The sequence below is a fragment of the Manis pentadactyla genome, chromosome 9, assembly GCF_030020395.1.
Source record: "Manis pentadactyla isolate mManPen7 chromosome 9, mManPen7.hap1, whole genome shotgun sequence".
Taxonomy (NCBI): Eukaryota; Metazoa; Chordata; class Mammalia; order Pholidota; family Manidae; genus Manis; species Manis pentadactyla.
The window spans coordinates 19,293,877-19,315,366 of record NC_080027.1 but is presented as its reverse complement, the minus strand read 5'-3'; the positions used below and the strand labels follow the sequence as shown (position 1 = coordinate 19,315,366).

The 21,490-nt window shown below is 37.7% G+C and overlaps 2 protein-coding genes across 2 annotated transcripts; both read left to right on the top strand.

Annotated features, from left to right (window-relative positions):
• The first annotated feature begins 9,199 nt into the window (after positions 1–9,199).
• On the top strand, positions 9,200–10,313 carry LOC118909756 (putative olfactory receptor 5AK3). Its single transcript, XM_036880496.2, has one exon. The coding sequence runs from the start codon at positions 9,315–9,317 to the stop codon at positions 10,311–10,313; it is 999 nt and encodes a 332-aa protein (XP_036736391.2). The 5' UTR covers positions 9,200–9,314.
• Positions 10,314–13,858: 3,545 nt separating this feature from the next.
• On the top strand, positions 13,859–17,282 carry LOC118909759 (putative olfactory receptor 5AK3). The gene has a single exon (XM_057506565.1). It carries the CDS (start codon positions 16,261–16,263, stop codon positions 17,254–17,256), a length of 996 nt encoding a protein of 331 aa, XP_057362548.1. The 5' UTR covers positions 13,859–16,260; the 3' UTR covers positions 17,257–17,282.
• The last annotated feature ends 4,208 nt before the right edge of the window (positions 17,283–21,490 follow it).

Genomic DNA, 21,490 nt, shown 5'->3' with positions numbered 1-21,490 from the left:
TTTTCAAACGATAAGGCTTCTCTCTCACTTACCAACTTAACATTTCCCTGTATGGCCCCAGAAGATGACTGGTTAGCCAGAGACGGGTAAGATTCCTCAAGGGAGGAACAACCTAAGACAGGCACAGTCGCAGGGGGCCATCTGGTGAGAAAATGGGGAGCAGCAGAGGTGAGGCTTAGAACCTCCCCCCTCATGTTCTGAGAGAAATCTTCTGCATACATGGATGTTTATTGCCCTCGTCTAGCGCGGATTAACACATAGTCTACAGGCACACACCTGATCATCTACATTTGCTCTCTTACAACACTAAACTCTGTTTTCTACCTTTATCTCGTATCTACCTACCACTTCAGCATTTTATTAAAAATAATAATAATAGAGAAATGTGGTATCCACATATAAATCAGGTTTAAAAATCAAATGAATATTCATATTTGAACTGACTGTGTATAGTTCATAATGCAGGAACAAAACCGAAAGCTTCTGTGATGACTGCCCTTGCACTGTTCACCATGTAACTTATTCACTATGTAAGAATTTGTACTCCATGTAAGAATTTGTTCGTTATGCATCAGAAGATTGGAGACTGATGAAAATTGGGCTTGGGGTGGATTAATGATTGTGCATTGAGTATTGACCCCCCTATACAGAGATTTGTTGTGGTTAACAACTATTTGATCAATAAATATGAGAGATCTACAAATGCTCAAAACAGACTTACCATTTGACCCAGGAATTGCACTCCTAGGAATTTACCCTAAGAATGCAGCAATCAAGTATGAGAAAGATCAGTGCACCCCTATGTGTATTGTAAATTGTTTACTTCCAATTGTAAAATAAATAAGTAACTGGGATGTAATGTATAGCATAAGGAATATAGTCAAAATATTGTAACAACTTGGTATGGTGATACCTGGTACCTAGAAATATCATGTATATAAATGTTGAGTCGCTGTGTTGTACACCTGAAACTAATGTAATGCAATGCTGTTGTCAACTACCCTTCAATAAAAAAAAAAAAAAAAGAAAAGGGCAAATCCAACCATTTGCAGCAACATGGATGGAGCTGGAGGGTATTTTGCTCAGTGAAACAAGCCAAGCAGAGAAAGAGAAATACCAAATGATTTCACTCATCTGTGGAATATAAGAACAAAGGAAAAACTGAAGGAACAAAACAGCAGCAGAATCACAGAACTCAAGAATGGACTAACAGGTACCAAAGGGAAAGGGACTGGGGAGGATGGGTGGGTAGGGAGGGATAAGGGGGGGGGAAGTAGGGGGGTATTAAGATTAGCATCCATAGCGGGGTGGGAGAAAAGGGAGGGCTGTACAACACAGAGAAGACAAGTAGTGATTCTACAACAGGTTGCTACGCTGATGGACAGTGACTGTAAAGGAGTATATAGGGGGGACCTGGTATAGGGGAGAGCCTAGTAAACAAAGTATTCGTCATGTAAGTGTAGATTAATGATTAAAAAAAAAAATGCAGTTCCTATGTGGTGACCTCTAATGAGTTCTACACAATGATATAAAGGACATATAAAAGTGTAGGCAAAGGGTCTGTTTGTGTTTATACAGAGGATCAAAGCCTAATTTGGCTACCCCGAAAATGAACTAAGATACGATATGAAAGAGAACTTCCAACATCAGCACTCTCGGGAAGACTCAGGCCAGAAGATGATCATCAAAAAACCCCAACAAAGATCCACGCACTGCTACAGCTGTAGATGCACTCATCCCACCAGCTCCTGGACTTGCCATGGGAATGAAGGAGATATCTAAGCTGGCCTGTGCATACAGTAAAACAACAAATTTGACTGGATCTATACTGTTGGAACTCAATCAAGAATTAGGAGAAGTGCAAATTGTAGCACTCCAAAATCTTACAACTACAGACTATTTACTGTTAAAAGAACAAAAGGGATGTGAACAGTGCCCAGGAATGTGTTGTTTTAATTTGTCTGATTTTTCTCAAACTATTCAAATTCAGTTAGATAATAACCATCATATCATTGATAAGTTTTCACAAATGCCTAGGGTGCCTAACTGGTTTTCTTGGTTTCACTGGAGATGGCTGGTAATTACAGGTATGCTTTGGTTATGTAACTATACTCCTATTATGTTAATGTGTGTGCGCAATTTAAGTAGTAGCTTAAAATCTATACATGCTGAAGTTACTCTACAAGAAGATATGTCAAAGAAATAATCAATCTTCCCATGTTTTCTCCCTCCTGCTACTTCTATAGCTTTTCTTCTTCCTTCCTAATTACAACCCTTAAATAGAATTCATGCCTCATATCAAATTTACCGAGTATCATAATTCTTCCAAGTGGTAAAGATACCTCAAGACAAATGCTGGGCATAGAAGCTACAGGGCATAAATATGCAAAGAAATAAAAAGCTAACCATTTCAAACAATAAGGCTTCTCTCTCACTTACCAACTTAACATTTCCCTGTATGGCCCCGGAAGATGACTGGTTAGCCAGAGACGGGTAAGATTCCTCAAGGGAGGAACAACCTAAGACAGGCACAGTCGCAGGGGGGTCATCAGGTGAGAAATTGGGGATCAACAGAGGTGAGGCTTAGAACCTCACCCTCCCTGTTCTGAGAGAAATCTTCTGCATATGTGGATGTTTTATTGCCCTTGTCTAGCTTGGATTAACACATAGTCTACAGGCACACACCTGATCATCTACATTTGCTCTCTTACAACACTAAACTATGTTTTCTACCTTTATGTTGTATCTACCTACCACTTCAGCATTTTATTAAAAATAATAAAGAGAGAAATGTGGTATCCACATATAAATCAAGTATAAAAATCAAATGTGTATTCATATTTGAACTGACGGTTTATAGTTCATAATGCATGAGCAAAACCAAAAGTTTCTGTGATGACTGCCCTGGTACTGTTCACCATGTAACTTATTCACTATGTAAGAATTTGTTCTCCATGTAAGAACTTGTTCGTTATGCTTCAGAAGATTGGAGACTGACGAAAATTAGGCTTGGGGTGGATTAATGATTGTGCATTGAGCATTGACTCCCCTATACAGAATTTTATTGTTGTTAACAACCATTTGATCAATAAATAGGAGAGATGCCCTAACAACAACAACCAAAAAAAAGGACAGACTTCCAATTGTAAAATAAATAAGTAACCGGGATGTAATGTATAGCATAAGGAATATAGTCAAAATATTGTAACAACTTGGTATGGTGATAGCTGGTACCTAGAATTATCATGTATATAAATGTTGAATCACTGTGTTGTACACCTGAAACTAATGTAATGTAATACTGTGTGTCAACTACCCTTCAATAAAAAATAATTATCTAAAAAAAAATAAAATAAAATAAAAAATAAAAAATAAAAAATAAAAACCAAATGAGTATTCATATTTGAACTGACTGTTTATAGTTCATAATGCATGAGCAAAACCGAAAGTTTCTGTGATGACTGCCCTTGTTCTGTTCACTATGTAACTTATTCATTATGTAAGAATTTGTTCTCCATGTAAGAACTTGTTTGTTATGCCTCAGAAGATTGGAGACTGACGAAAATTAGGCTTGGGGTGGATTAATGATTGTGCATTGAGCATTGACTCCCCTATACAGAATTTTATTGTCGTTAACAACCATTTGATCAATAAATATGAGAGATGCCCTCACAAAAAAAAAAAAGGACAGACTTCCAACTGTAAAATAAATAAGTAACCGGGATGTAATGTATAGCATAAGGAATATAGTCAAGATATTGTAACAGCTTGGTAGGGTGATAGCTGGAACCTAGAATTATGTATATAAATGTTTTATCACTGTGTTGTACACTTGAAACTAATGTAATGTAATACTGTGCGTCAACTACCCTTCAATAAAAAATAATTATCTAATAAAAAAATTTTAAAAAAAAGAAAACACAGACATTTCATTTATTAGACAAGATATTAAATCAGCTACTTTACAAATGTTTAAAGAACAAAAAAAATATTTGAAAAGACAAAAGAAAACTGAGAATTTGTTTTGGCAAAAAGAGAAAAGCAATAAAAAGTCATTATCTTTAAAACAGTAGGAATTTTTAAATAAAAATAAAAGAACGAAAATGAAAACCTGACTAGAGAATTCACCAGCAGGTTCGAGCAGCAGCAGAATCAGTTAACATAGAGTGAGGTTAACTGAGATAATCCCAGCTGCACAGCGAGGGAAAAGGAAGAAGGGGAAAGGAACTGACCCTCCCACACCTATAATATGCCATCAAGCAAACCAGCATATGCATAATGGGAGTCCAAGAAGGAGAGGAGAGAGAGAAAGGGACGGAAGGAATATTTGAAGACACATTGGCTGAATACATTCCAAAATGATGAAAATTATTTAACCTGGAATAGAAGCTCAATGAGGTACAAATAGAGCAATGAAAAGAGACTCACACCTAGGCAATCTATAGCCTAATTGCGAAAAGTCAAAGACTAAAGAGAATCTTCAAAGCAACAGGAGAGAAGGGGCTCATCACACAGAAAGGAGGCTCAAAACGGTTAACAGCTAATTCCTCTTCAGGAATTATGGAGGCCATAAAAGTATGGGGGTGACGTATTCTGAGTGTTGAAAGGGAAAAAAGAAAACACCAAACAAAAATTCCCCAAGGGAAGAGTACTAGGCTCAAAAGAACAATACAAAAGCAAACAAAATGCTTTTTAAGAGGGCAACACATAGAAACAGATAATTCACAAAAAATAAATGCTAACTTTTTATAGAAATACAAAAAGATGATCAATGTGTCTCACAGAAAAGGGGCAAACATAACTATATACTGTTTTTCACCTCTCATTATGACAAAGTATAATAAAAGTTTCTTAACATTGCATTAGACTGGATTTGGGGAAATAATACCTACAGATTTGCTAAAAGTGATTTAAATTTTTACAGCCTCTTGTTTTAAGGCAAATGGACAACATGTTTCCAAACTTACATATTCATACCTTTTCACCTGGAGATTCCTCTCCCAAATATATCCTTTCAAATCCTAAAAATATATTCATTATGCACACTAATACATTTATTATGACACTGTTTTTATTAGGGAAGATTGGGACCTGGAATTGTCTACCAGTGGTGTTGGGGCAGGGTCGGGCAATCTCTCTAAAGGAAATGAGGAACACAACTGTTCCACAAAATATAAAACACCCATTAAAGGAGAGATTTCTCTTTCCACACAGAGCACCCAGAAATAGTAAGTGAAATGCAAGCTGCTAAACAATGTGCGTAATATCTCTTCCTCTGGGTAGGGGAGGAAGAGAGCATACAAATTTTAACATGCTTACAAATTCCATGCCAACCTTCTATCCAGAAAAATACAGAAGTGTGTAACAGTGGTGATCACCAGGCATAAAGGAAACAGGAAGGAAAGAAACAATGTAACACAGGAGAGAAAAGCAAAAGAAAGCAGGGAGGAAGGGGAACAGGAAAGAAGGGAGGCAGAGCAGGAGAGAAGGAGGCAGGATAAAAAGCAATTTGTCAGAAGCAAGACAACTCTCAAATCAAAAGCTAGAAGTCCCTGTTGGCAGTAACACAAAAATAAATGTGTCCCCTCTGGAAATCTGAACTATTCTTCCACAGAAAATAACTACTGATCATTGTGTTTTCCCATTGCCCCCAGCCCCTGGAGCCTCAGATCCCAAGGAGCCAGTACTGATCCCTTAAGCCCCAGCCATAAAATCCCTGACTGCAAGGAAGCACACAGAGAGAACTTGGGCGATCAGCTCACACCAGTTGCAGGAAGAGAATCTGGAGGCAACTCCAACATAAGTAAAGCAAAGTCACTACATGTTCCAACATCAACTGTCTATCACTGCAGCGTGTACAGCAAGTGGCAGAGCAAAAAAAAAAAAGGTCAGAGCCAAGTTTCACCATGTTTCACATCAAGACCAGGAGGGATCACACCATCAATGGTGATGTAATGGAAATGGGGTGAGGGAACTCAGTCTGAGTATTGCCTGGGAGAAGACATGAATGAATAGTGGAATGAACCAATCAATTGATAGATCAATCAATCAGTATTCTATGCCATTAATGTATTAGTCACATGTGCTACTATGGCCATGAGATGAGCCCCCATTCAATAACACGCTATTCCTGGGGAGCTTACATAAATTTTCTCACTTGTGCTGAGCATCATTGCAAAACAGGCTTTTCCTTTCTATCTTCTCCTTTTATTTTTCTTTTATAAATTTTTCCTAAGTGTTTTAAATTTTTGAAATAATTATACAAAACTATTGTGAAATAATTATACATCCATAAGGAGTTGCAGTTTTTTTAAGGTGTTAAGTTGGAGTTAAGGTACCTTTTTGTCTGTAGATATCCAACTGCTCTGTCACCATTTATGGAAAAACCATCCTTCCTTCCACTGAATTGATTTTTCATCTTTATCTAAAATCAATTCACTGTATTTGTGTGGATCTGTTTCTAGTTTCTCTCTTCTGTTCTATCTTTGTGTCTATCCCTCTGCATATTTTACAATCTTGATTACTATAACTGTATAATAAATTTTCATATCAGGTGAAGTGATTTCTCTACTTTCTTCTTTTTAGGATTTTGTACCTATGCTAACAACTTTGCCCTTCTGTGGGCATTATAATAATCTAGGCCATATCAAAAAGGATTTTGCAGGAATTTGATAGGAATTTTATTAAACCTGCAGATCAACTTTAAGAGCATTGCATCATATTAATTGACTCTTCTAATCCCTGAATATGGTATGTCTACTCATTTAGCTATGTTTTTATTATTTTTATCAGTGTTTATAATTTTTTCAGCATACAGGTGTTGAAAAGGTTTTGTTAGATTTACACTGAAGTATTTCATTTTTGGAGTAGTATATATGATACTGCACTTTAATTTCAGTTCTCATGTGTCCAATATAGTATAGAAATACAATTAATTTTCTCATGATCATCTTGTATTCTATAGCTCTACTGAACTCACCTCTTACTTCTAGTAGACTTTTTGGTAGATTCCTTGAGATCTACCTAAACCATTATGTCACCTACAAGATATACAATATTATTTATTCCATTCTGAGCTGCTATGATTTTTATTCCTTTTGCCCCTCATTCCACTGACTAGATCTTCCAGATCTATGTTGAATAGCATTAGTGAGGGTGAGTATCTTTGCCTTATACACAATCTCAAGAACAAGCTTTCATCTATGACCTATTAGAGGACATTTTGGTTGTATACAGTTTTGGGCTATTACCCAGGCAGCTGTTATGAAAAGGTATATGATGTTTTGTGTGGACATAAGTTGGGCAATCTTAACTACCCAAGAGGACAAGCGTGGAGTGGTATGCTAAATATATATTAGTTTTTCTAAGATACTGTCAAACTATTTTCCTGGCTGACTGTACCACTTTCATTACCACCAAAAATGTATGAGAAATTGAGCTACTCTGAATCCTAGCCAGCACTTGGTATTGTCACTGTTTTTAATTTAGCTATTCTATGGATCTTTAATGATATCATGTGTTCTTAACTTATATATCCTTAATACCTAATGAGTTTGGATATCTTTTCATATGCTTATTTACCATCTATATACCCTCTTGGTAACATGTCTTTTCATGACATTATTTTTAATGTTGAAGTTGAGAGCTTTTTCTATACTCTAAGTATGAGTTCTTTGTCACATACATTTTACCAGTTGGAGTGAAATATGGAAACATGACTTCCCTTTGCATTACTTTCCATTTCTCATTTATATATACTTGTCATTCAATATTATCTACATGCATGCAGAACCTCATTAGACAGGGTCAACATTTTTGCTCCATAGTCAAACATAATTTAGAAAACTTAAGGATTGGTAAGTCTGCTGTACGTGTCACTATGTTGGCTCTTTCCATACTCTCTCTTCTTTCCTAATGTTCCAAGATTTCTTCCTTTAATACCAATCAAATAAAGAGTTTGGAGGTTAACTAGAAAATCTTGATGCAATTATCTGTTGAGTACATGAAGTCCATTTCAAATGTGCTGATAGTTGTAGGTTTAAAGTAAAAGGAAAGGAAAGATGCACCATGCAGACGTTAATCAAAAGACTGGAAGAGCAGATCTATTAATGTCAGGTTAATCAGACTTCACAGCAAAGAAGATCACCAGGCACAGAGAGCACTATGTAATGATGAAAGGGTTAATTTTCTAAGAAGGAATTGCAATCCTAAACGCATAGGCACCAAACTATGATTTGTTAGCACTGACACGGCGGCCCTGCTCAGAGGAGACAGAGTTATTATTGTTAAATAAATAAAGAAAGCAGGAATGCTAAACTTGTTTGTGATCCTTGCTATTGTTTCAGTTTTCTATTCTTGGAGTCAACCTGTCTTCACTCCTTGAATCAGAGAGGCACATTAAAGATGAAAGTGAATGAACTTTGTTACACAAGATAAAATAGTTCATACTAATTGTGGAAAATTTTCATATACCTTAAGCAGGTGATTTTCTACATTCATAAATCTTTTCCTTTAATTAAATCATTCATGTATTCCATTAACCACTATTTATAAAAACAGGCACAGGTCCAGCCTGCTGTATTAATGGAACCTATAGTCCAAGAGAAAATAGAAGTTGAGCAAAGGTACGTAAATACTCTCAGAAATAATTACCAGTGCTGAAACAGATATTACACAAAAGGACCAAGATCCATGGCAGGAGGACATGGCTGGTTTGGGGGGTCAAAACAATCCCTGAGGAAGGGCCATGCAAACTGAGGCCAGAGGAATGAGTACAAGTTAGCAGTGGAAATACTAACATACTAACATATAGAAAAAGACCAGAAAATCTTTAGGGCACAGGGAGGAACATGCTGGAAGGGCCAGAAGTGGAGGAGAGCAAAGAAGAGGAGTCCGTTGTGGCTGGTGCACTGCTAGCAAAGGAAAAGGACAGGAATAAGAAAGGGGCAAGACCATGTTGAATTCTGTAGATGATTCAAGATTCTCAGGTAAAATAATGTTCATTTAGATATATTGTGGAATTTTAATGAATATAAGCAACATTAAAGAAAGGAGAAATACGTAAGAATGCCTTACATATTCCTTAATTGACATATTGATGAAATGCCAATCTGTTTGCACCTGAGAACACAACATCTAGTCCATGGCAATTTCCCCAAATTGTAGATGAAGTTCTCTAAGTTAAGTGGCAAACTTCAGCCACCTACATGTTTGCCTTTAAAAGCCAAGTCAATAACATCATAGAAAATCTCTGACTCCACTCTGAAACCAAATATGACATCATTTCCAATGTCAGAAGCAGTTAAAGGATCACAATGGCCTTAGCTCTCTCTACCCTTCCTTTTTTGCACATTTTCAACTGCTATTTAATCTTTCTAGCCATGGAACAGAACAATGGCACTGAGGTGACTGAATTCATTCTCCTGGGATTTGCTGGTCAGCACAAGTCCTGGCATATCCTCTTCCCAGTATTTCTGTTGATCTATGTGACCAGCCTCGTGGGTAATATCGGGATGATCCTACTCATCAAGATCGATTCTTGCCTTCACACCCCTATGTACCTTTTCCTCCAACACTTGGCATTTGTTGATCTCTGCTACACCTCTGCTATCACTCCCAAGATGTTGCAAAACTTTGTAGGGACAGAACAATCCATCTCATTCATAGGATGTATGATGCAGTTACTACTCTACGGGGCTTTTGCCACAGCTGACTGCTACATCCTGGCTGCCATGGCGGTGGACCGTTATGTGGCCATCTGTAACCCCCTCCGCTACCCAACAGTCATGTCCCAGAGAGTCTGCATGCAACTCTTATTTGGTTCATACCTGATAAGCTGCCTGAATGCCTCTGTAATTACAGGTTTTCTTTTTTCACTGAACTTTTGCAAATCCAACAAAATTAACCACTTTTTCTGTGATGAACCCCCAATTCTTGCCCTCTCATGCTCCAATGTTTACTTCAATACCACGCTTCTCACTGCATTTGTGGGGTTTAACTTGACATTCACTGTGTTGGTTGTCATCTTTTCCTACATATATATCCTGACTGCCATCCTGAAGATATCTTCTTCTGCAACAGGGAGGAAGAAAGCCTTCTCCACATGCACCTCCCACCTGACAGCTGTCACCATTTTCTATGGGACTCTCTCCTACATGTATCTGCACCAAGGGACCATTGGGTCTCAAGAACAAGCAAAGGTGGCTTCTGTGTTTTATGGCATTGTGATCCCCATGTTGAACCCTCTCATCTACAGTCTGAGAAACCAAGATGTGAAAGAAGCCCTCAAAAGGATAGGAAAGAAGTGCTTCTAGTTTGACCTATAATGCTTCAACAAGCAAATCAACGTCTTCTTCCTCAACAACAGAAGATGCAGCAAATGTTTGTGAGATACAAAGTCATTCCTTACTTATATTGACACTACTTTTAAGATTTTGAAAATCATTTCTAATAATCAGGTATATATTCATGTTCTTTAAAGAGACTTAAAGCTTTGAAAATATTTTTTATTTTGCTTTGCTATGTTTCGAGGAGCCCTCTTTTAATATATGCAACGTTAAAAAGGAAAAACAAGTGAATTAAGGAGAAATGCCTAACTGATACTGCATGTGTACCTTTGTCAATGAGACTATAAGGAATCATCAGGATAAAATTTTTTATTCTTCACTTAAGAGGTTCATTACTCTTGTAATTGTTCTATAGCTATGCTAATTTATTACTGTAAAAAAATTATCTTAAAGCCGTTGCCTTGCAAGAAATGTGCAGAAAAGAAGAAGAAAAACACAATTGAATGAATCCCCCAACGTACTTGGGATATTCAGTACAAACATCCCTCCTCTCCTACACGTTCCCTAAACATTATGATATTGATACCGCATTTAACAAGATGTGCAGCAAACCAATTTTATCACTGGTAAATATAAATTGAACCTCCACATATATCCCCTTGCAGGTGTAGCTCTTACGAGAACAAAATACAGTGCAGTGCTGGATGCTACAGAACACACTCATTCATCCAGACTGGATGCCTTACACTCCCTAATATCCAAGAATGACCAGTGATGCACGATTCTATGCTTACTATTTCTAGGATTCAAATGAGAACTTAGACCCTAGTTTTCCAATCATTTAAATTTATAAAAAGATACAGTCAAAAAAAAAGATCTACATCTATTCCATGCACAGGCAATGTAAACTAAAATGCTGACATCACGTGTTCCATTTCTTGTCCCAATCTCATTAGTCAGGTAAGCCACAGGAAGAAGTCAGTACGAGGGTTGGCAGGATGAGAGTTAGCTACCTTTACCAACACTTCCAGAAGTTCCAAGTCCATGGGCCAAGGCAGGGACACTGGGATGGGAAACCAGTCATAACCCAAATACCAAGAGAAATCAGGTGGTACCAGCCCATGCACGAGGGTCCCTTACAGGACAGGCATCCCAAAGCTAGGAAACTCTGATCTGACATCGGTTTCCTGCTTATCTGCCCATTCTCCCCTCTGTACAAACATTTCTACTCTAGAGTGCAAGCAAATTCTCTCGAGGAAGGAAGAAAACTTCATCATTAGGAATCTCAACCATTACGGAGGACAGAGACACCTCCATGTTTTATATGGGGATATGTCTCCTTACACAAACGGCCTTAAATATAATTGGCTCTAAATGCCTTTCTTAGAGGAACTGGACTGTGCAGAAACATATATTCATGGAGAACTGTGTACCTAATGATATAATTTTAATATTCATAGAGTAAAATAAATATATATATATGGACAAAGGAAACACAGTAGTCATAATAAGTGTTAATTCACTTCTTCCAGTGCATGATAGGTCAAGTTGAAAAATTATTTCTAAAGAAAATAATATTTACAGAAAACACTGAGTACATTTCATTTAAACTCAGGAAATAGAGAAAAATGGAATCACTCAAAAGTAGTCTTAAAATAACTCTAGAGCTATGGATCAATGCACTAAAACTATAGAAATCATAAAACGACTATAAATAAAAACGAGGTCTAAAAATTATTTGAAGCTGGCATTATTGTGTACCTGGATAACAATTAACTGTTATAAACAACAGAAGCCAATAATTTAGATAGACAAAAATTAATATGTATAAATCATTAAACTAAATACACAGCTTCTTACCTCATTATGACGAAGTATAATAAAAGCTTCTTAACATTGTATTAGATTGGATTTGGAGGAATACTAGCTCTAGGTTGGCTAAAAATGATTTAAATTGTTAGAGCCTCTCACTGGAAGGCAGTTGGCCAAAATATATCCCAACTTACCACACTTATACCCTTTGACTTGGAGATTCCTTTCTCAAATATCTTTTTTCTAAGTGGAAAGTATATGCATACTTATGCATGCTGATACATTTATTATGACACTGGTTTTATTAGGGAAGATTGGGACCTGGAACTGTCTACCAGTGGTGTTGGGGCAGGGTCGGGCAATCTCTCTAAAGGAAATGAGGAACACAACTGTTCCACAAAATTTAATATACCCATTAAAGGAGAGACTTCTCTTCCCACACAGAGCACCCAGAAATAGTAAGTGAAATGCAAGCTGCTAAACAATGTGCGTAATATCTCTTCCTCTGGGTAGGGGAGGAAGAAAGCATACAAATTTTAACATGCTTACAAATTCCATGCCAACCTTCTACCCAGAAAAACACAGAAGTGTGTAACAGTGGTGATCACCAGGCATAAAGGAAGCAGGAAGGAAAGAAGCAATGTAACACAGGAGAGAAGCAAAAGAAAGCAGAGAGGAAGGGGAACACGAAGAAAGGAAGGCAGAGCAGGAGAGAAGGAGGCAGGATAAAAAGCAATTTGTCAGAAGCAAGACAACTCTCAAATCAAAAGCTAGAAGTCCCTGTTGGCAGTAACACAAAAATAAATGCATCCCCTCTGGAAATCTGAACTATTCTTCCACAGAAAATAACCAGTGATCGTTGTGTTTTCCCATTGCCCCCAGCCCCTGGAGCCTCAGATCCCAAGGAGCCAGTACTGATCCCTTAAGCCCCAGCCATAAAATCCCTGACTGCAAGGAAGCACACAGAGAGAACTTGGGCAATCAGCCCACACCAGCTGCAGTCGCAGGAAGAGAATCTGGAGGCAACTCCAACATAAGTAAAGCAAAGTCGCTCCATGTTCCAACATCAACTGTCTGTCACTGCAGCGTGTACAGCAAGTGGCAGAGCAAAAGGGTCAGAGCCAAGTTTCACCATGTTTCACCCCAAGACCAGGAGGAACCACACCGTCAATGGTGATGTAATGGAAATGGGGTGAGGGAACTCAAGCTGAGTATTGCCTGGGAAAATGTGTGAATGAATGTGAAATGAACCAATCAACTGATACATCAATCAATCAATATTCTATGCCATTTATGTACTATTTGCATGTGCTATTATGGTCATCAGATGGACACCCATTCAATAACATGCTATTCCTGGGGAGCTCACATAAATTTGCTCACTTGTGCTGGGCATCACTGCAAAGCAAGCTTTAATTTTGACATTCTTTTCTTTTTTAATTTTTGAGATATTTCCTAAATGTTTTAAAACTTATATTGAAAAATGTTTACATTTGCAGGAAGTTGCAAAGATAGTACAGAGAGGTCCCATGTATCTTCAGTCAGGTTTCCTCCAATGGTTATGTTTTATTAAGGCATCAAATTGGGATTTTTATGCTGATGTGTGTATGTATCTCTATGTTATTTTCTCCTATGAAAAGATTTATGTAACCACCACTACAGTCAAGATATAGACATTTACTATGCCAGGGCTCAGATTTCATACAGGAAGGAGATGTACCTGTGCTATCCCTTAAGGTCACACCTCTTCTCTCCCCTACCACTCAGATGCCTGCAATCACTAATCTCTTTTCCATCCTCTATACTTCTGTCATTTTTAGGTTACATAAAAAGAGTCATATACTATGCGATCTTTTGAGACTGGATCTTTTCTACTCATCATAATGCCCTTGAGGTCCTTCCAAGTTGTCATGAATATCAAGTGGATCCCCATTACTGCTGTGTAATAGTCCACAGTTACTCTGGACATGCCACAGTTTCTTTAACCTGTAACCAATTGAATGCCATTTTGTTTGTTTAGAGCCTTTGGATATTACTAATGAAGCTGTTATGGAAAATGATGCACAAGTTACTGAATGGACATAAATTTTGTGCAGACATATTGCTGAGGAGTGCATAGGCTGAGTGGTATGCTAAGTGTGTTTAGTTCTTAAAGAAACTGCCAAACTATCCCCCAGAAGAACGATACCATTTTACATTCCCGTCAGCAATGTATGAGAGAATCAGCTACTGTCCATCCTAGCCAGCATTTGATTTGTCACAGTTTTTTATTTAACCATTCTTATAGGTATGTCAAGATACCTCATTGTGTTCTTAATTTGCATTTCTCTAATGCCTAATGTGGATGGACATCTTTTCATGTGCTTATTGACCATCCATTTAGCCTCTTTGGTGATATGTCTGTTCATATCCTTCACCCATTTTCTAAATTGCTTGATAATGTTTACACTGAGAGTTCTTTATATACTCTACATGAGTCCTATGTCAGTTATGTGGCTTGAAAATATATTTTCCCAGTTTGTAGCATGCCATTTCATCTTTCTAATTAGAACTTTAACAGAACAAAAGTTTTGATGAGTTCCAGTTCTCTTCTTTTGTGAATGTTCTTTTGGTCATCATGTCTGAGAACCCTTCCCTAAGCCCTTTTTACTGACGGTTTATTCTGTATTAACCTCTAAAAGCTTTATGGTTTTACATTTTACATTTGATAAATGATTCATTCTGAGTTTTTTTAAGGTGTAAAGTACAAGTTGACATCCACCTTGTGTTTATAAATATCCAACAAGTCTGGCACCATTTTCTGGAAAGACAATCCTTCCTCCTTTGAAGCTTTTGCATAATTATTAAAAATCAGTTCACTTTATTTGTGTGGATCCATTTCTAGTTTTTCTCTTCTATTCTATCTTCGTGCCTAACCCTCTGCAAATTTTACAGTCTTGATCACAACTGTATAATAAATCTTGATATCAGGTGAAATGATTCACCCCACTTTATTCTTCTCAGAATTTGTTAGCTATTCTAACTCATCTGCCATTCCATACAAATTTTAAAATAATATTTTCCATATCAAAAAGGATCTCAAGGGAATCTCTGTAGGAATTTTATTAAACCCACAGATCGACTTTAAGAGCATTACCATCATATTATACTGGCTCCTCTTATCCATGAACATGGTATGTCTATTCATTTAGATTTTCTTTCATTAATTTCATCAGTGTTTTATAATTTTCAGCATCCAGGTGTTGTAAAGATTTTGCTAGATTTACAGTGAAGAGCTTCATTTTGGAAAACTATATATGATATTGTATTTTAATTTCAGTTCTCACACATCCATATCAGGTATAGAAATACGATTAATTCTCTTGTGTCCTAAAACTCTACTGAACTCACTTCTTACTTCTAGAAGATTTGGTAGATGCCCTGGGATCTTCTACCTAGACTGTTATATCACCTGCAAGACATACAGAATTATTTCTTCTTCTGATCTGTATGACATATTATTCTGATCTGTATGGAACTGGTGTTACACAGAAGGACCGAGACCTATGACAGGAGGACTGGGCTAACTTCAGTGGTCAAAACAATTGCTGAGGAGGGCCATTCAAACTGAGGCCAGAGGAATGAGTACAAGTTAGCAGTGGAAACACTAATACATATAGAAAGGAACCAGAGAGTTACAGGGCAGAGGGAGGAACACACTGGAAGGGCCAGGAGTGGAGGAAAGCAAAGAACAAGAGAAGACCATTATAGCTAGCGCATTGTTAGCAAAGAAAGAGAACAGGAATAAGGAAGGAAAAAGAACTATTAAATTCTGTGGATGATTCAAGATTATCAGGTAAAATAATGTTTATTTAAATATACTGTGGTATTTTAATTAAAATAAGGAATAGAAAAGAAAGGAGGAATACAGAAGAATGCTTTACATATTCTTTAATTGACATATTGATGAAATGCCAATCTGTTTGCACCTGAGAACACAGCATCTGGTCCATGGCAATTTCTCCAAACTGTAGATGAAGTTCTCTAAGTTAAGTGGCAAAGTTCAGCCATCTGCATGTTTGCCTTTAAAAGCCAAGTCAATAACATCGTAGAAAATCTCTGACTCCATTCTGAAACCAAATATGACATCATTTCCAATGTCAGAAGCAGTTAAAGGATCACAATGGCCTTAGCTCTCTCTACCTTTCCTTTTTTGCATATTTTCAACTGCTATTTAATCTTTCTAGCCATGGAACAGAACAATGGCACTGAGCTGACTGAATTCATTCTCCTGGGATTTGCTGGTCAACACAAGTCCTGGCATATCCTCTTCCCAGTATTTCTGTTGATCTATGTGGCCAGCCTCATGGGTAATATCGGGATGATCCTACTCATCAAGATCGATTCTTGCCTTCACACCCCCATGTACTTTTTCCTCCAACACTTGGCATTTGTTGATCTCTGCTACACCTCTGCTATCACTCCCAAGATGTTGCAAAACTTTGTAGGGACAGAACAATCCATCTCATTCATAGGATGTATGATGCAGTTACTAGTCTACGGGGCTTTTGCCACAGTTGACTGCTACATTCTGGCTGCCATGGCAGCGGACCGTTATGTGGCCATCTGTAACCCCCTCCGCTACCCAACAGTCATGTCCCAGAGAGTCTGCATGCAACTCTTACTTGGTTCATACCTGGTAGGCTTCCTAAATGGCTCTGTTAACACAGGTTTTACTTTCTCACTGAACTTTTGCAAATCCAGTAAAATTAACCACTTTTTCTGTGATGAACCCCCAATTCTTGCCCTATCCTGCTCCAATGTTGACCTCAACATCATGCTACTAACTGTCTTTGTTGGGTTCAACTTGACCTTGACTGTGCTGGTTGTCATCTTTTCCTACATATATATCCTGGCTGCCATCCTGAAGATATCTTCTGCTGCAGGGAGGAAAAAAGCCTTCTCCACATGCACCTCCCACCTGACTGCCATCACCATTTTCTATGGGACTCTCTCCTACATGTATCTGCACCAGGGGACCATTGGGTCTCAAGAGCAAGCAAAGGTGGCTTCTGTGTTTTATGGCATTATGATCCCCATGTTGAACCCTCTCATCTACAGCCTGAGAAACCAGGATGTGAAAGAAGCCCTAAAACAGATAGCAAAGAAGTGCATCTAGTTTGAACTTCAATCATAAAGCAAAGAAGTGCATCTAGTTTGAACTTCAATCATAAAGCAAAGAAGTGCGTCTAGTTTGAACTTCAATTGTAAAGCAAAGAAGTGCATCTAACTTGAACTTCAGTTGTAACCCAACATGGTTCAACAAGCAAACCAACAGTTATCTATTCTTCCTCAAAAACAGATGCAGCAAATGTTTGTGAGATATAAAGTCATTCCTTAGTTATACCAATAAGCATCTGAAAGATATGAAAAACATTTCAAATAACTAAATATTTTTTAAAAGCCTTCTCCGTGTGCACCTCCCACCTGACTGCCATCACCATTTTCCTGGGACTCGCTCCTATGTGTATCTGCACCAGGAGAACATTGGGTTTCAAGAGCAAGAAAAGGGGCTTGTTTTTATAGCATTGAAGGCAAGACCAAGGAAGTGAATATTCATCAATAGGGAAATAAATCTGTATTGTTGTAATTCAAAATCTGTATCTGTTGCTATGTAATAAATTTCCACAAATTTAGTGGCTTAAAAAACACACAATTATTATCTTACAATTTTATTGGTCAGGAATCTGGACACAGCTTAACTGCATACTCTGAGATGCTACAAATGAAGGTGTCAACCAGGACTGGAGCTCCTTTAGAGGCCCAACTGGGAACAGATTTGCTCCTAAACTCGTGTTATTGGCAGAATTCTTCTCTTCACGGTTGTAGGACTGAGATTCCTGCTTTCTTCTTGGCTGTCAGCCACGGGCTGCTCCCAGCTCTTATACACAGTTCTTTACCACATGGCTTTCTCTGTAATACCCCTTATATCATGGCAGCTTACTTCTTCAAAGCCAGAAATCCATATATAGTTAATCAGCACATATACCATTTGAAACAACATACCTTCAAATGTCCAAATCCTACTACTACTTTATGAGTCCATTTCTCCCTGAAGTTTTCCCAGCTTAACAGTTGTCTCCTGGAAACTTTTTACTGCTGGACATAATTTCTTCCTCCACTGAATGCACATAGCACTTCATTTGCATCAATAAATATTATTTATCACTTCCTATATGAATTATTTACATATGAGACCCTCACATCATCTATAAGGTAGTTGAGATACACTTTCTATGACCTTTCAACATCTGGTATAGAGCCTTAAACACAGTATGTATTCTATAAATATTGAATGAATGAATGGTGATAATGTAATATGGACAGCTTTCTAACTAGATGTTTTGTATGTAGCCTATCCTAGTGGTCTCTCAATACCAATCTGTGGGTGGCCATTCTAAAAAAATGACCAAGGTAAGTTTTTTAAAGTGCAAATAACTATAGCCCAGCCCTAGAGGTGTTGATTCAGTAATATTAGATAGGGCCCAGTATCTGTAAGTATGTATATAGGCAGAATGTTGCTTTAATTGTATGCTCCACCATGGTTTGTACTTAAGAGTACAAGATTATGAGTATTTTAGAATGTGTTTTATGTCCCAACTCTGCCATTCTCCAGCGTGTCTCTTTGCAAGTTAACTGAGATTTCAAACCTTGTTTCTCATAGTAATACATATCTCATGAGATTTTTTAAATCTTTTTTGTTTGTTAGTAATAGATAAGATAATCAATAGAAATCATAACTCTTTGCCCTAATAAACCTTCAATAAATGTGAATAGTGAGTATTAACTGATTATTTATGATTATTTACGATTATTTATGATAACTGATTATGACACTATAAGAATACCCTCATCTCACAAACACATACAAATCAACAAGAAGTCTCCGAAGGTTTGCAACATGAAAACTCTCTCCACAGAAAACTAACTAATGAAGGTTGTTTCCTTTGCTCCTGTCTCAGCACCTAGAGTCACAGATGCTCAAGGGAACAGGAACTAATTTTCCGGGCCTCAACTATCAAGTCTCTCTGTGAAGAAACCATTTGCCAGGCAATCAGACTGCACTAGGCCTGAAAAGAAAATCTAAAGCAAATCTGTAAATAAAGCAACTCGCCTTTTTCCTGTTCCACTGTGCATTATTCTGGCGTGGGAGGACCACAGTAAAATCAATAGGATTAGAGACAGTATGCCAGTGTAAGTAATGCCAAGATCAGGTAGAGTCATCTGATCTTCAGCAAAGCAAAACTATAAATGAAGAGAGGAAATTGGTGATAGTATTGAGAAGTTATAAAATGGTCCTGGATGGGGACAGCTGACATATTAGCCATAGTGTTCCCAATGGAACATAAGTGACCTTCACAGAATATAAGCAATTGAGACAAAGCAACTCCATGACCCAGATGGAACAAGACAGAGAAAAAGCCCACCCTCTGTGACTGTGGCTGAAATGAGACAGGAACAAGGACTGTTTGCGGCAATGAGAAAATAGTTAAACGTCCCGTTTTTCAACCCAAATGAGTAAATACTCCTTCTATGAATACTTTTTTTCACCTTTTAAGCTATAAATTACCAGAATATCCAAACACAAAACTGCTGATAACACTCAGAACACACCACCACTTCCTAAATCCTTCTTAGAATCACCAGCACAAGCCTAAAACCTATAAAAGGCCGTCGCAGTTGCCTCTTACCAACATTCTGGTCCCCCTGGAGTGCCCTCTTCCTTGCTGCGGGACATGAAGTACATGTGACTTTGCTTGATTATAAATGTGCTCCTGGTGCCTTTTGGCTACTGGGCATTGACGGTGGGAATTGTGCCAGACACATCTATTATCTCTCTTAAGCTTTGCTTCTTTTTGTTAATCATTTTTCATGGCAAAATAAACTCATGTGTGTCCATTATTCTTTAAATACGGCTATTTTTAGGGTACAAAAAGAGAGTCTCTATAACCCTTTTCATTTTTCTACCCTTCACAGAGTGAACTTTCTTCCTCAATGTAGACTCTTTTTTTCTTTCAGTAAACATAAATAATATCTGCACCTAAAACTGTAGAAATCTACCATGACAGTTCTCTCAATTTTTCTCTTTTCTATTAAGTGACACAGGGATTAAAACAACTTTAAGAGTATATTGTGAAATGCATTCCTCATGCATCTCTTCCCTGCCTTGTTCCCAGGGAAAGTTTAAATCATATCATGGGCCCTCTCAACACAATTTTGAGAATTTTTATCTAAGAAATTTCCACCCACCATAGTAACACAAAGTAGTTTTTTGTCAGATGCAATCTATAAAAGTGATTTTAATGTTGGAAGATCCATTTAATAAAGGAACATAAACTTGCACTGTGAGACAAATTACTCTGCAAACCTTTATCATAGACGATCAGAAGTCAAGGTGGTGTTGTGCGTACCAGCACCATAATCCAGTGATATAACAAGAATGGAAGGCTAAGGAATGTGCCTCCTTGATCCCCATGAGTTTCCATGTTTTCTGGTAAACAGTGAACATAGAGGGAAGGAAGCAGGGGAATTGGTAGGAAAAAAATGGGATCTTTGCCCTAAGAACTGTAAAGGGGAAGCTGGGGAGAATCCAACACTGGGAACAGGTTTCCTGAAAAGTTATTTGATGGAGGAATCCTTGAATCATAAAGGCATCATCCCATAGACAAATGCCACACATGCTCTTCTTTCATGTAAGAAAGTTTATTACAAGCCTGGAGAGAAGGTCAGAATTATTATTAGCTAAAATTAATATTGACTGTCCATGACACAGCATATAGGAAATGGATTACCTCATTTGATCTTTGACAAAGACTCCCCATTTTCAGATTATGAAAAAAACTTATAATCCCTATTTTCACATTATGTAACTTAGAGCAGTTAACCTGTTCAAGCCACACAACAAAGTGGTGGAACAACGGTATTCATTTAATTCCAGAGACTACATTCTTGATCAAAAAGATTTTTTTTTTTACTCAAGGAAAAGTAACGTAACTGGAGTATTTTTTCTACTATTGAGGTATAGCTTGCAAGTAGTAAAATGGGCCATTCTTAGGTACAGTCCTTACTCATATCTCCAAGAGGCAGCAGCCTGTGAGTAGCTGCCTCAGAGGCCATGTGATTCTTGGCAGAACTATTAGAAATAGGTGCCTACCTCTTCATTGTCTTTTGGTGGGTCTGATACCTTCAATCACTTTTTCTGTGATGAACATACAGTGCCTGACTTGATTCCACGTTGCCACACATATATCAGTGTGGCAACCACTGCCTTAGAGGTTTAAATTGAGTACTGCATTGTTTGTTGTGTTTGTCCATCCTGGCTGCTGTCCAGAGGATGCCCTCAGGGAAGAGAA

Coding starts and splice junctions, on each gene's coding strand:
- LOC118909756 (XM_036880496.2), top strand. CDS start 9,315: ATGGCCTTAGCTCTCTCTACCCTTCCTTTTTTGCACATTTTCAACTGC.
- LOC118909759 (XM_057506565.1), top strand. CDS start 16,261: ATGGCCTTAGCTCTCTCTACCTTTCCTTTTTTGCATATTTTCAACTGC.